Below are 13270 nucleotides of genomic sequence, written 5' to 3' on the forward strand. Positions count from 1 at the left end.
AAGAAATGAACTGTTCCACGTCATTAATATTTTAATTGTTTCATTAAAGGATGTTTCGCTTCAATAGTTATTTATTTCTGAAGAGGATGAAACTAGAATAAAAGTATTTAGATCACTGATCTTAATAGTAATCCTGTTAATGGTTGAAACTTTAACAAAGATATTTATGTTTTATTTTTGGTATTAAACTGGATGTAAATCACTTTCAGACCAGCAGATGGCTCCGACCAAATAAAAGGAGTTCCGGCTGAATGAGTTCCGGATGAGTGAGTTCCGCTGTCGCAACAGATAATGCTGCAGTCAGGGACAAAACTCAGTATCGCCAGGCTTTTAAAGATTATTATCATCAACTTACTTACTATAACCTTAGTGTTATTCACTGTGGCATTGATCCGGACTCTGTCTTTGGATCGTAATGTCGGACTTCAGCTGGCTCGGTGGGAAAAGACGAGAAACATCTCGCTGGCCATCGATCATCGACAGAGAGAGCAGCAGATGGAAAAGTTTAAAGGTGAACTGCACCAACAACATGACATGTTTTCCTTTTTTTATTGTTGTTTTTTCTGGTGATCATGAAACATGATCATGTTGTCTCCACGTGCTGCACCCAGAGGCGATCCGGATCCCCACAGTTTCGTTTTCAGAAAACGAAAACAACGGCACGGCGCTGCGTGAGTTTGGCAGCTTCCTCCGGAAAGGTTAGACTGTGACACACATTAAGTCACATTTTATTATCTAATAAAACATCGTTTTTAGTCAGTTCAAGTCAGATATAAACATCACTTGTGTCAGCAGACTAATCCTGCAGGGATCAGGGCCGGTTTGTTACCTCCAGATTCTTGTTCCCTTTTATGCTGATTTACTGCGAGTCGTGTCGCTTCGAAATGGTCTGCTAGCTAACTGGTTAGCTAACTGGTTAGCTAACTGGTTAGCATGCTCGACTGACGTTACTATAGTTTAGCATTCATTTGGAAACGGGCGGAGCACCAGTGAATGACATATTACTGCTCATTGGAAACACCCACCGGATAGTGTCCATATTTTTCATAATTCACAAACTCGCTGAACACAAGTTTGTCCATTTTACCACAATGAACATACACTCACATGACAAACACACATCCTGGTCACCCAAATGTATCAACTTTGCTCCCTTTGGGAAACTGGGTTGGGAATTAGTTTATGCCCAACCAAGTAAGTGCATGATTTATACCAAAGTCAATGATCCATTCACTGAACACTTAAAATATCTTTTCCTGAAAGCCTACACATGATCTGTTATCTATTGCACGACATGCCCATAAAATAGGCTATAGGTCTACATAATCCTCATTGTGATGATCGACAAGTTAAACTGTAGCATATACACAACAAAATTCAGCAACAAAGCTTGGTATTTATTTACTCAAAAAAATTATTAACGAATTACATGGCAACAAATCTGGCGATACCGAATGAAATGACAGTCCATCCATTCATCCATATTCTACCGCTTGTCCGGTTTCCGGGTCACGTGGGATGCTGGAGCCAACCACAACTGGGCGAGTAGGTGACGTAAATGTGAACTGGTGAAATGGCGCAAATGTGTGCGTCAGCTCAAGCAGCGCTGTAGCGCAGCGGTAACGCTGCCGCCCCGGACCTAGAAGGTAGGGGTTCGATTCCCAGCTAGGTGATGTGATGTATGATGTAAGGTGACGTAAATGTATGTAATGTAATGTAACCCCGGGGTTAAGTGATGTAATATATATGTGTGTGTATATAAATGTATTAAGGGATGTAATGTAAACATAATGTCATGTTAAATGTATGATTTGATGTAATGTAAATGTTCGATTCCCGGTGTGGGCACCTGAACGTGTCTACGGAGTTAGTTGGTTACGAGTATTGGACTGGGCTAATGCAGATACGGCGCCCCCCCAGGACCTAGGCCGAACCAGACCAGACTGGTGACGGTACCCCTCCAGGAACGGACCAGACCGGAGACAGGACGCGTCCACAGACTAGACCAGTAAAAGAGCTAACGAATCACCCACTGAGATGGTTTGTTTAATGTAAAAAAATATTTTACAATTAATGTAAAAAAACACAGTAATATTGATATTTGAGGTAAATAAGCTTCTTACTTGTTGAAGCCCTGTAACCCTGTAACTTACTAATTGTAACCCCCCCCCCAACCAATGGTTTGGCCACCAATCTTTCGTTAAGCCCCGCCCCCCTTGGTTACTGTTGCTATGCTAGCCTGTTCTCTGTTGCCTGAAGTTCGGTAGGAAAATGTCCGGTCAGCTCAGATCAGAAAGGGAAAGAAAAGAGAATAAGAAAATACGGGGTTGGGGGGGGGTTTTAAACAGGTGGTGACGGTGAATTTGGGACGAGAAACGTAGAGCAAGGTAAGAAACAGGGCCGTTAGCTTGTAACGTAAGCTAACAGGCCAGCTCAAATGCTAACGTCCATTAGCCTAGCTTGTATTTATTGCTTTGTTGCTGAATTTTAGTAGGATGCTCTCGCACAGCTAGGCTAGTTGGCATCCATTTACACAGAGATTGACAATGAATGCTCTCTGCATTCTCAATTTATTGTTTTAATATAATAAATAACATCAGTAACCTACACATTGGTTTGTCTCATTTCGCTTTCAGTACACCCAGCTGTGTTTCTATTTGCGTTTCTTCCTTAAGTACGCACGGTAACTTAGCTAACTTAGCTAACTTAGCAACTACGCAGGACTCAGCAGTAAAGCAAAGGGGAACAGGAATCTGGAGGAACCAAATCGGTTGACACCGGATTGATGTCCTTGAGGGACCGGGGGCTGGAGTTTACTCTTTGTGCCCCCTACATTTTGGAAAAGCATCTGCTGAAGGGCTTTTTATCCTCAATCCTGTTAAATTCAGAAACACCTGACTCGCCTAGAGATTAAATAACTACTTGAGCCTTCAAGCTCAATAGTTGTACACACATACAGATTGTAAATGTAAATTGACATTTACTCTGAAGCCTGAAGAATGAAGCTAATGTATAAATCCCTTCAATTTATTTTCATAGACTGTTTCCAGTCGATGGGACAACTCCCCACTAAATGTACAATGTTTCATTATTAAATGTTGGTTGATGATAGTAGACCATAAAACATGGCATACACCAGGGTAACGCTATGTCTGATTATCAGATTAACAGAAATATATGGTGATCTGACTGACTGTCGGGATTACAGGAGTACAGAAAAGTTCAGCTATACTCCTGAGTTCCACCGTCTTGTCCAAATATGATTTCCTCTGGTTTCAGAAAACTAAGATGCCGAAGGCCAAATTTTAATGGTGAACTGCCAACCTAGGGAATATATTTAATGGTCACCTAATTTATGTAATTTCCAAGCTAACTTGCATTTAAATGAGCAAAGTTAAGCACTAAGTTAGAATCACCTTCTGTTGCAGAATATTAAATGAGAACTGTTTTCATAATTGCTTTTGGAGCTGAACCTGTATTTGTGACGAGAGGCTAACGAAGGGAGTGTATGTGCCACAGAAATACCTTGAAAATTAATGAGGTTTGTCTGTGTGTGTTTGTGTCTGCAAACTCAAAGTACCATGCGTGGGGGCTGTGCCACCAAATGGTAATGATTTAAAATGATACTAAAATCAAAGGGCTACATTCTCATGCCATGAAATTCAATAGGCTTCTTTTTACCCATTAGACCTACACGAGATCTGCCCTCGTAATCCAGTTTAATTATTTTTATTGCTGTTGCTAAAATTGGATTCCCATTACATCAGAACATGACTTTTCTTTTTCATAAAAAATAAATAATTTTTGTGTGCACTTGGAAGTGATGACATTCCATCTTTTATCAAAGAACTGAATATTATTCATATTGCAGAACTAAATGTAAATGTTGGGGTTATTATACAGATTTCTTATTTATAAATCACTTCTCTAATGCCGAAATGTTTTCTTCTAGCAGTTAATTTAGTTTTTGATTAATCTGCTAAGCATGTGCCAATTATGTAACTGAATTAAGAAATTTAATTCACATTCGTCCCTAAAATGTCAGACAACAGTTTCAATTTGATTGTTTTACACACCAACAGTCCAAAATCAGAGACTGCATATAAAAGTGGACCATTGCATAGGCGCTGTAGGCATGTGTCTGGATCTCATGAGCATTAGGTTCTGCCACCACGAGGTGCACAAAAGAAGGTCATGCCGGTTAGAAATCACTGAGGAAATTGCCTGATTTCTTATATGATTTATTACCACAGCAAACATTTTCCATACAGGTTTATGTTCTCACTCACCAGTATCAAGTTTTTTTTAATGAATAAAAATCATCATCAAAAATCATCAAATTAAAATTTTAGTTTATTTATTAGTTTATTATTATTATTATTATTAGTTTATTTAATTTTAGTTTTAGGCTGGAAACAGAAATTATTTGGCAGTACTGAACAACACATTAATTATCAAAGCAGCTGCTGATAAATTGAACTGTCAGCACTCTGTGTAGTTAAACAAATTCACTCTCACAACAGAGGCTCGTTTCAGCCTCCATTAGAGTGATGACAGGTGTTCGGCTTGATTTGCACCTTTAAATTCTTCTTCCTTTGCACAGCTTTTCCAACAGTTTTCTCCTCAAAACTGGTTCATCATCAGTTGGTGGCGAACTACAGCCACCTATTTTGGGTGCAAGGATCGCAGCCTGACTTGGTGCCGTACCTGCTTCTGGCCCACCTTGATGTTGTACCTGCCTCAGAGTCGGACGGTTGGGATGCCCCGCCGTTTTCTGCCAAAGAGATAGACGGCTTCATATATGGCAGAGGGACCATAGATGACAAGGGTGCCCTAATGGTCAGAAAACAAGTGGAATTTTGTGTTATGGACTTATTTACCTTTCACACATTAGTAAGGCTAAAACTAAAGTGCCTTATTGTTTTCAGGGAATACTTCAAGCGCTGGAATACTTGCTGATGAAAGGCTATGCTCCTCGCAGAGGATTTTACATCGCCCTGGGTCATGATGAAGAAGTACTAACTATTCATACAACATTCTTGAAATTGTGGACCTAAAGAAGACATTATTCGTATTATTTACTTTTTAGACCTATATTTGAATACCGCTATATGTTTTTTTTTTTTAAGGCCCGAGGTGGCAAGGGTGCAGTGAACATTGCACGTCTGCTGAAGGAACGTGGTGTGCAGCTATCGTTCATCCTTGACGAAGGTCTAGCTATAGTGGATGGTGTCATCAGTGGTCTTCAAGGACCTGCTGCTCTGTGAGAACCCGCCGTACTCAGCATGATATTCACATTGCAGGTTTTTCTTAGTTAAAAGTTCAAGCCTGCAAGCACAATAAGCTGCACAAGCACGCTATGAATTTTCACGTGTGTGTGTACCGATTTTAGAATTGGGATATCAGAAAAAGGCTGGGCCACAGTAAAGCTGAGTGCAACTATGGCCCCTGGTCACTCCTCAATGCCTCCCAGAGAAACCAGCATTGGGATCTTGGCGGCAGCAATCAACAGGTGAGAGGTTTTTTTTCAGGCTAGTCTCTGTTTTCCAAACATCGTATGATCGAATACACACTGAATTTGTACTGTAAGACATAAGTGCATCGTGTGTGTTTCTCAGACTAGAAGAGAACCCAATGCCAAGATTATTTGGTTATGGGCCTGAACGGCAAATCTTTGAACACTTGGCCCACAAGGTAAGACCAACCAGATACTTTCCTCCACCTATCACAACTCTTAGCATTTAAATCTAACCCTGTTGTTACTCACTCTTGCCTTCAGTTCAGACTTCCATTGAATTTTATAATGTCGAATTTGTGGCTGTTCTCCCCACTCCTTGCCAGGTAATTACACCCGGAAATGAATTAAGCACGCTTTCTTTTGATGGTTACTGTTTGTCAAATTCTAAATTGTAAGCTTTGTGTTTCAGGGTACTGGAAAGAAAACCAGATACTAATGCGTTTGTAAGAACAACAACAGCTGTCACAATGTTCAATGGTGGCATTAAGGTATAGTTATAAATGATAAAAAACACAGAAGGGAGATTCACAGGAAATTAAAATGCAAGCAGTTCAATCTCCTGATTCCAATTTTTTTTTTTACCTTGTAGGAAAATATTATTCCTGCTTATGCTGAAGCTTTTGTAAATCTGCGAATCCACTCAGCGCAGACATTACAGGAGGTATTGTAAGAAAAAGAATTCTTTTGTGAATTGCCGACGTCACTGTGAATATTCGGATTTGAATAAAATATGTGCTGTCTCATATCTCATTTAGGTCTTGGATCTCATCCATTCCACGGTGGCTGACCAGCGAGTGAAGATTGAGCTCATTCATGGGTTTGACCCGCTGCCAGTCAGCTCTGCTGATGAACGTGCATTTGGCTTCCAGATTGTTAAGAAAACAGTGTTGGAGATGTTTCCAACAGTTACAGTCGCTCCAGGTACAGTCCAGATAGCTTTAGTGAAGTTGCATCAAACTCAGTTCATTCGTGCAAGTATTCCATTAGTTTTTTCTTTTGTTTTTTTGTGTGTGTGTAGGTGTCTGTATTGGGAACACAGACAGCCGGCATTTCAGTGATCTGACCAGAAATATCTACCGCTTTGCCCCCATCTGGTTTAAACCAGGTGATCCTCAGAGGTAAGAATCACTGAATACTAATAGGACAGCACGTCGGCACAGTGGTTAGCGCCTGACAATAAGAAGGTGGCGTGGTCAGTTCCCGGCCTATGTGGAGTTTACATGTTTGGGTTAACTGGTGACTCTAAAGTGTCTGTAGGTCTGAGTGTGAGTGTGAGTGGTTGTTGGTGTCTGTCTGTCTCTGTTTGTTGGCCCTGTGATGGACTGGTGACCTGTCCAGGGTGACCCCGCCCACACCTGGTGTAGATGGTAGGTGGAAGATGGATGAATGAATGAATGAATGAATGAATACAAATAGTCTAAAGAGGGTCTGAACAAAACAAGTTTTTTTTACAATAAACAATTTGTTCAGTGTAATAGCTAGTAAATTATAAAACATCATCCGAACAGTCCATTCTGCTGTTGGTCACATATTCCATCACAAAATAGCCACACAACATCTTGCCTAGTTTACGATTCAGCTTTCATAATGAAGAGCAGTTATTCTACAATAACAGTAACAGCTGTTTTCGTGAAGGAAACACATTTTCATCTCCTCAGATACTCCACTGAAGAAAATTTTGAAAGAAAAACAAATTTTTCCTCTTCTTTAGGTTCCATGGCATCAATGAAAGGATTTCCAAAAAGAACTACGAGGAGCTTGTGGAATTTTATTTCAGTCTGATTCAAAACTGCGACATTAAGAACGTCCCTGAGGCTCACAGCTCTGGCCACGAACTGTGAGGAATTAAAAGTGTTGTGCAAAAGTGCAAAAGTAAACCAGAAGCCTTTAATACAATTAATGTCATCTGAACAATTCCAATGCACTGAATAGGACAACGGTCTGATATGTCTCAAATATTTCAAATAGGACATTTTGAAATATTGATTTAGATCCAGAATGCTTTGAGTGGCCTGTGATTTTAGGTTTACTGCATACTTGAATTTCATTTGATTAGATACAGTATGGATTTTGTAGCAATGTGGTAACAGGTTATATTGTGTTTCTAATGAAAATAGTTACAAACCTTGAATGTCATTGCTGCAAAAAATCTTTCTATTCCTTATTGTGTAATTAAAATTTTTATTTTTTTACTATATCACTGACTTTGCAAAATTCTTTTGAATATGCAACTTCAGCACAGATTTTTCAGTTTGAAAATACTAAAACTAATGTAAATGATTAGCCCATCACTTTGTGATATATATATTTTAATTTATTTTGAGTGTGAATAATTGAGTGTTAAATTAAACTTCATTGGATAAAAAGCACTTGAAATGAGTTGTTTGTACATTTCACACATTAAAGAACTTCTATGCCCATGTTGTAAGCTAAATCTGATATTGGTTCACCTCATAACGAGAGCCCGACTGTCGAATAAAGCAAAGCATTTTTTCTTAATGATGAAGTATAGGTATAAAACCAACCTTGTGTTGTGAACCTTTGTGATAATATATATAACCAGCCATGGAAAGTAATAACAATGACAGACAACCGCTTTTGGCCAGTCACAGCATTTGCAGATATCATTACATAGTAAACTAGGGGGACAGCTTTGGATAGAGGTAATGCCACTGAAAAAACTGAAAAATGAATTTGGGTCGTTAGGATTTGGATAAAGTCCGCTGGTCTTTCCTCTGCAGAATTCTGTATCCGGCCCCCCAGCAGAGGATGGCATTGTGATGGTGGTCGTATCTGAAACAGGACGTTTCATAGTTGGGTTGCAGGTGTATTCTCCAGTTCAGGCTGCTCTGCTGTGGTCATGGTGGGAGCTCCTATATTTGTGACGGGTGCGGATGAAATGAGTCATATAAACATATATCTTATCCGATCATTACTTAATCTGACTGTGACTGAGCTTCATTGCTGCACTATCATCGTGGATTATCTTCCAGTAGTTAAGGAGGTGTAAAGTCTGATAGCGGTGGGAAAGCGCTTTGATTTACCTGCCATCAGAAGGCTACGCAGATGGCTGACGAGGGGATGCTTGCCCTGTTTGCAGAACTGCCCATTGAAATCATCCAGGTCCAGAGACCAGACAAAGGCCGCTCCAAAGTAGTTTTCTTTGAGAAAGTTTACCTGTGGGGGTAAAATAGAAACAAATCAATCAGCAAAGTCGCGTGAACACACAATTGTTTAACTGGATTTGTGTACAATTAGTCACGTTCAGTGATTTGGATAAACAAATGGCTACCTTAGCATCAATGTTTTCTCTCTTATCAAATCCAACCCATTGGTTTCCTGCGACACCATATGGAACCTCCTGGTCTTCGATCCAGTGGACTGTTTTTCCTTCAGGATTAAGGCAAACCTGAAAAGAGGAGTTCAAATTGAATCAATACAAATGTGACACATCACACACAATCAAATCTATTATCTAGGCTGATTGGAGCTTTCCGTTTTACCTCATAGTAGGACCAGAAGCCGGCCTCCCTGGTGTAACGTCCAGCATTACCAACTCCAAGGATCGGTGCTCCAATCCCATTGGCCTGAGAGGAGAGAGTAAAAGTTCGCCCATATGCAGCAAATCCCAAGTTCAACTTTTCAGTGGGTATGTCCTGGCTGTGCCAATACCGCATTGCAAAGGCCTGAAATGTGGAAAAAATGAAAATATAGTTTTTATTTGTAGACTAAATCGATGTGCAACACTAGGGGCCACTGGAGTTCCATTTAAAACAGTTTACTGTTTGTGCTGGCTGCCATTCCTCAATACCTGTGCTGCTCCGTATTTTTTAAGCCTTTCTAACCTTTCATCACTAATGGTAGTAATAATAAACAGAATTAAAACCGTCTCTCACAGAATTTAAGTAAATGTGGTTTCCAGTCTCTTGAGATCTCTGGTTCAAAGGGCTGTGATGTCCTGTGACATTGTCCCAGACGCCATAGAGATCAAATGTCATCACATTCACGAAATCCAAGTACCTTAGAAGAACAAAACAAATAATTAAGGAACGCAGTTGTAATGAAGTTCACCAACACCTGATGGAAGATAATTACTATGACAAAGATAACAGCGGAGAATTTACTTGGCAATCTCTGCAATTTCATAACTGGCATCAATGACTGCTTTGCCAGCACCGACAGCAGCAGTGACAACTAATCTGGGGCGGCTGCTTGCTTTTCCTTCAGTCTGGTAGGCAGACAGGAGTTCCTTTCCAGCATAAGATCAAGGGTCAGTCTGCTGTGATGGTATAGTAACATATACTAAAGATAGTTTACATACGATAGGTGGATCTCACCTTGCACAACAGCGTGAATCTTTATATGTCTTGCCTAGGATTTCCTCCCAAACCAGGAAATTCCCAGTCCAAGTTGATCCCACCAAAGCCATATCTCCGTAGCAAATCAATAGATGATTGGATGAACTTCATTCTGTTGGCTGCTGTTGATGCCATGGTGCTGAATCTGAACATTTAAACAGAATCGGAGCTGTAATAGACATATTTATATATTCTTTGATATGTTGTATTTACGTGTCGTACCTCTGAGTGCCGAAGACAAAGCCACCGACTGCCAGAATGGTTTTGAGATTTGGGTTTCTGTGTGGGAATAGAAGTTGATGAATATATTATAAATACTTCACAGGAATACATATTTTTTATATATTTTAAAGTTGAATAACTGACCTAGCTTTCAGTCCATTTAATTTTTGGTAACTTTCTGTGTCACCTCTGTCATTAGGGACCAGCTCATTGGCATTGTTAATGCCAGAGAAGGGAAAGATTAGATAAGTACACAGGTGTGGATCAACATCTGAGACTGTGAACTTCCCTTCTGCTGGTCTATATTTGGACCAGCTGGTGTAATAACACACCAGTTTGGAGGGAGACACTAAAACATTAAAGACATCATTTAGATAATTGAGATAAAAGTCATTCAGTCAGTTAGCTGTAGCTCCCACAGTTAGCCTTGGTTAGCTTCAGCTCCCACAGTTAGCCTTGGTTAGCTTTAGCTCCCACAGTTAGCCTTGGTTAGCTTCAGCTTCCACAGTTAGCCTTGGTTAGCTGTAGCTCCCACAGTTAGCCTTGGTTAGCTTTAGCTCCCACAGTTAGCCTTGGTTAGCTTTAGCTCCCACAGTTAGCCTTGCCAATTCAGCAACCTTAAGAATGAATGCGCATCTCTTTTTACCAGCTTTATAAAATTCAACATTACATCCCTTATGTTACAAATTATTCTAATACAATCTTGGTCAGTGAAGGCTAATTTCTCGTTATTTAGCTTCCTTTTTGTTAGGAATATTCACTGACATCAATGAGAAATTACAGATCTTTGGTTGCCGATAACTTTGTTGTGTTCCACCATAAAGCAGCTGTCTCTGACTGCTCTGTCTTCGGGTCTTTTGTTCATTATCACATCAAATCAAATCAGATTTTTCTGAACCTTGGCATATCTTGCATATTAAATTTGTTTTTAAGAGTTTTCCTCACAGAGACCATGACACTCCCTGACCTTTGACCTTTGACTTACTATTCCCAGGTGAACAAATCTTCTGCCGTGCTTGGTTCGATCAATGCTCCCCACCAAGCGCACACGCACTCATAGTTGTATACATCCGCGGTGAACGTTAACGTGACATAGGTCCTATTTATGTGGAGTATAAATATTTTGTCAATTAAATATACAACTTAATATAAAAAAAAAAAAAAAACTCAGACATGAATTGATGCAAACTTCCAACAACTGAAGTATCTAGATATTTATTTCAAAAGCCCTAATTATATGTTGATATTTTATATGTTGGAGCCACCACGTGGGTTGAGGATAAAACTGCACTGAGATCAGCCACTGATAAAAACCCACCAGCAGAGGGAGGGAGTGTGGAGGAAGATTACCACCATACGCTCTCATGCTTCTTCTAAACGTTGTGTCAGAAAATACTTTAAAAGTGGATAGATTTTTATAAAGGCTCTCTGTGATACCTTAAAAATATACTCCTCGGTCGAAGATTGAGCCCGCAGGATAATTATTAATGATGATGTGGAGATTCATTTATTTATTTTTCTGATACAGTGATAAGAGCAAGTTCCATGTGACTGTACTATCCTGTGTGTGTATGCATGCACACTCTCTCTCTCTCTACCTTGTTTTTGGCCACCTGTGAGGTTGGATCTTTTCAGTGGACAGACATTTTTAAAAAAACGATTGTTGGCGACAAATATTTCTTCAAATTAACTACTGAAACAACTTTTGCCCAAAAAACCTTTTCTTTCTTTTGTTACACTTTCTTTTCACAACTGGAGGGGTCAACCTTAACACGCTTGACCTGATGGTAAATGGACTGCAGACAATTATTAGTATTTTTTTAAACGCCAGCTCCAGAATAAAGGGATAATAATAATCTTAATTGTGTGTATGTACACACACATTAGATATTGCAAGGCTCGAATTCTGTTGTCAGTCGACACCCATGTTGCTGCAAAACCATGCACAGTCAGGATTAATGATAGTTAAATAAAACAAACTAATCAAAAGCAATCAGCTGATGCTACAATCATTGGCTGATTTATATTTGCATCAAGCAAAGCAGCATCACTAAGATAAAGAAAAAAACATCCTTAGAGAGATTTTATCAGAGGAATCAAAGAGAGCTAGCAGTTGATAGCAGGCCGGCTATTAACCATCAGCTGGAAGACGGAATTGACAACATTATATGGAGTACATGCAGCTTATGACATATTCCTGAGAATCCCAGCAGACTCTGACTCTGAAATGTCTGCTTGTTCTCGGCCTCCTGCTGCTCCAGAGGAACAGCAGTCCAGACAGAGCCCATCCAAAGCATATCCTCTGAAAGTGTGACGGATCCAGTACGATATGTGTGATACCTGATGAAGATAGTTCTTTTTTGTCGTGCTTACATTGTTGAGCTTAATGTGATAAGCGTGATGCAAAGCAGTGCTATCAAGTATAACAGGCAGGTACTGAAATACTGGACAGCAGCCAGAGAGGAAGACGCAGAATTCGGCCCCTGTTCTGATTTGATTTTGATTGAACACCCGAGTGAAGCCTCAAATTTTCACCTCTCTCTCTGCAGCACAGACACAAACCGTATCTCCTGTCTGGCACTGTGCTGTTAAATATAAAAAGACAACATTCAACACAATGTTTGAAATTTCTCACGCAGATGCTTTAATGATAATAATGAAACATTGTATTTGCAGAGCGCTCGTCAGCAGGACGCTTTACAGAAACTCGAAGAAGTCTAGGTGGTAATGTGGTGATAGATTGATGATGGAGAGTTGGATAACTTCAATTAAATTTTCACTTAGCAGACAAAGAAAAACGAACAACTTAACAACCAGCCGACACACAATACATGGGAGATTAGTGGTATTTTTGTGATTTAGCATTCTATCGTTGATTTACTCATTTGCAATATTATATAGTAATATTTATCAGAATTGAGCCCAGTGAAGTATATGCATTATATAACAGGTGCATTGTTGCGCCCTTTTAGGGCTAAACATACCAAACAGAATACATTCTTCATCCTTATATCGTGTTATATACGCCCACAGTATGGAAGCAACTAGAGACCAAAAACCTAAATACTCAACTGGCTTAGATATATTAGATTAATTAATAAATAGAATAAATAATATTGTATATTTACAAACATGAACAGGATGGCATTTCATTGCTGGTAGGAAGTTTCTG

General features: G+C 39.6%; 2 protein-coding genes across 3 annotated transcripts in view; one reads left to right on the top strand and one right to left on the bottom strand.

Annotated features, from left to right (window-relative positions):
* Positions 1–262: 262 nt before the first annotated feature.
* Positions 263–7879, top strand: pm20d1.2 (peptidase M20 domain containing 1, tandem duplicate 2). Of its 2 annotated transcripts, XM_029506139.1 has the most exons (13): positions 263–511; positions 612–698; positions 4604–4839; positions 4929–5015; positions 5130–5263; positions 5393–5512; positions 5619–5694; positions 5780–5841; positions 5928–6006; positions 6108–6179; positions 6274–6439; positions 6537–6636; positions 7230–7879. In XM_029506139.1, exons 1-13 carry the CDS (start codon positions 292–294, stop codon positions 7357–7359), a joined length of 1569 nt encoding a protein of 522 aa, XP_029361999.1. In that variant the 5' UTR covers positions 263–291; the 3' UTR covers positions 7360–7879. The 2 variants fall into 2 exon arrangements, with proteins under 2 accessions (XP_029361999.1, XP_029362000.1); XM_029506140.1 differs by lacking the exon at positions 612–698.
* Positions 7880–8326: 447 nt separating this feature from the next.
* Positions 8327–13270, bottom strand: part of LOC115046850 (acidic mammalian chitinase-like) — a 9280-nt gene continuing 4336 nt past the window's right edge. The window contains 9 exon segments of the mRNA XM_029507484.1: positions 8327–8391; positions 8563–8695; positions 8811–8927; positions 9022–9204; positions 9415–9538; positions 9643–9767; positions 9856–10021; positions 10099–10155; positions 10243–10447. Of these exon segments, the coding sequence (XP_029363344.1) occupies positions 8327–8391; positions 8563–8695; positions 8811–8927; positions 9022–9204; positions 9415–9538; positions 9643–9767; positions 9856–10021; positions 10099–10155; positions 10243–10447 (1175 nt within the window).

This window comes from Echeneis naucrates, chromosome 7 (assembly GCF_900963305.1).
Source record: "Echeneis naucrates chromosome 7, fEcheNa1.1, whole genome shotgun sequence".
In the NCBI taxonomy this organism is placed as follows: Eukaryota; Metazoa; Chordata; class Actinopteri; order Carangiformes; family Echeneidae; genus Echeneis; species Echeneis naucrates.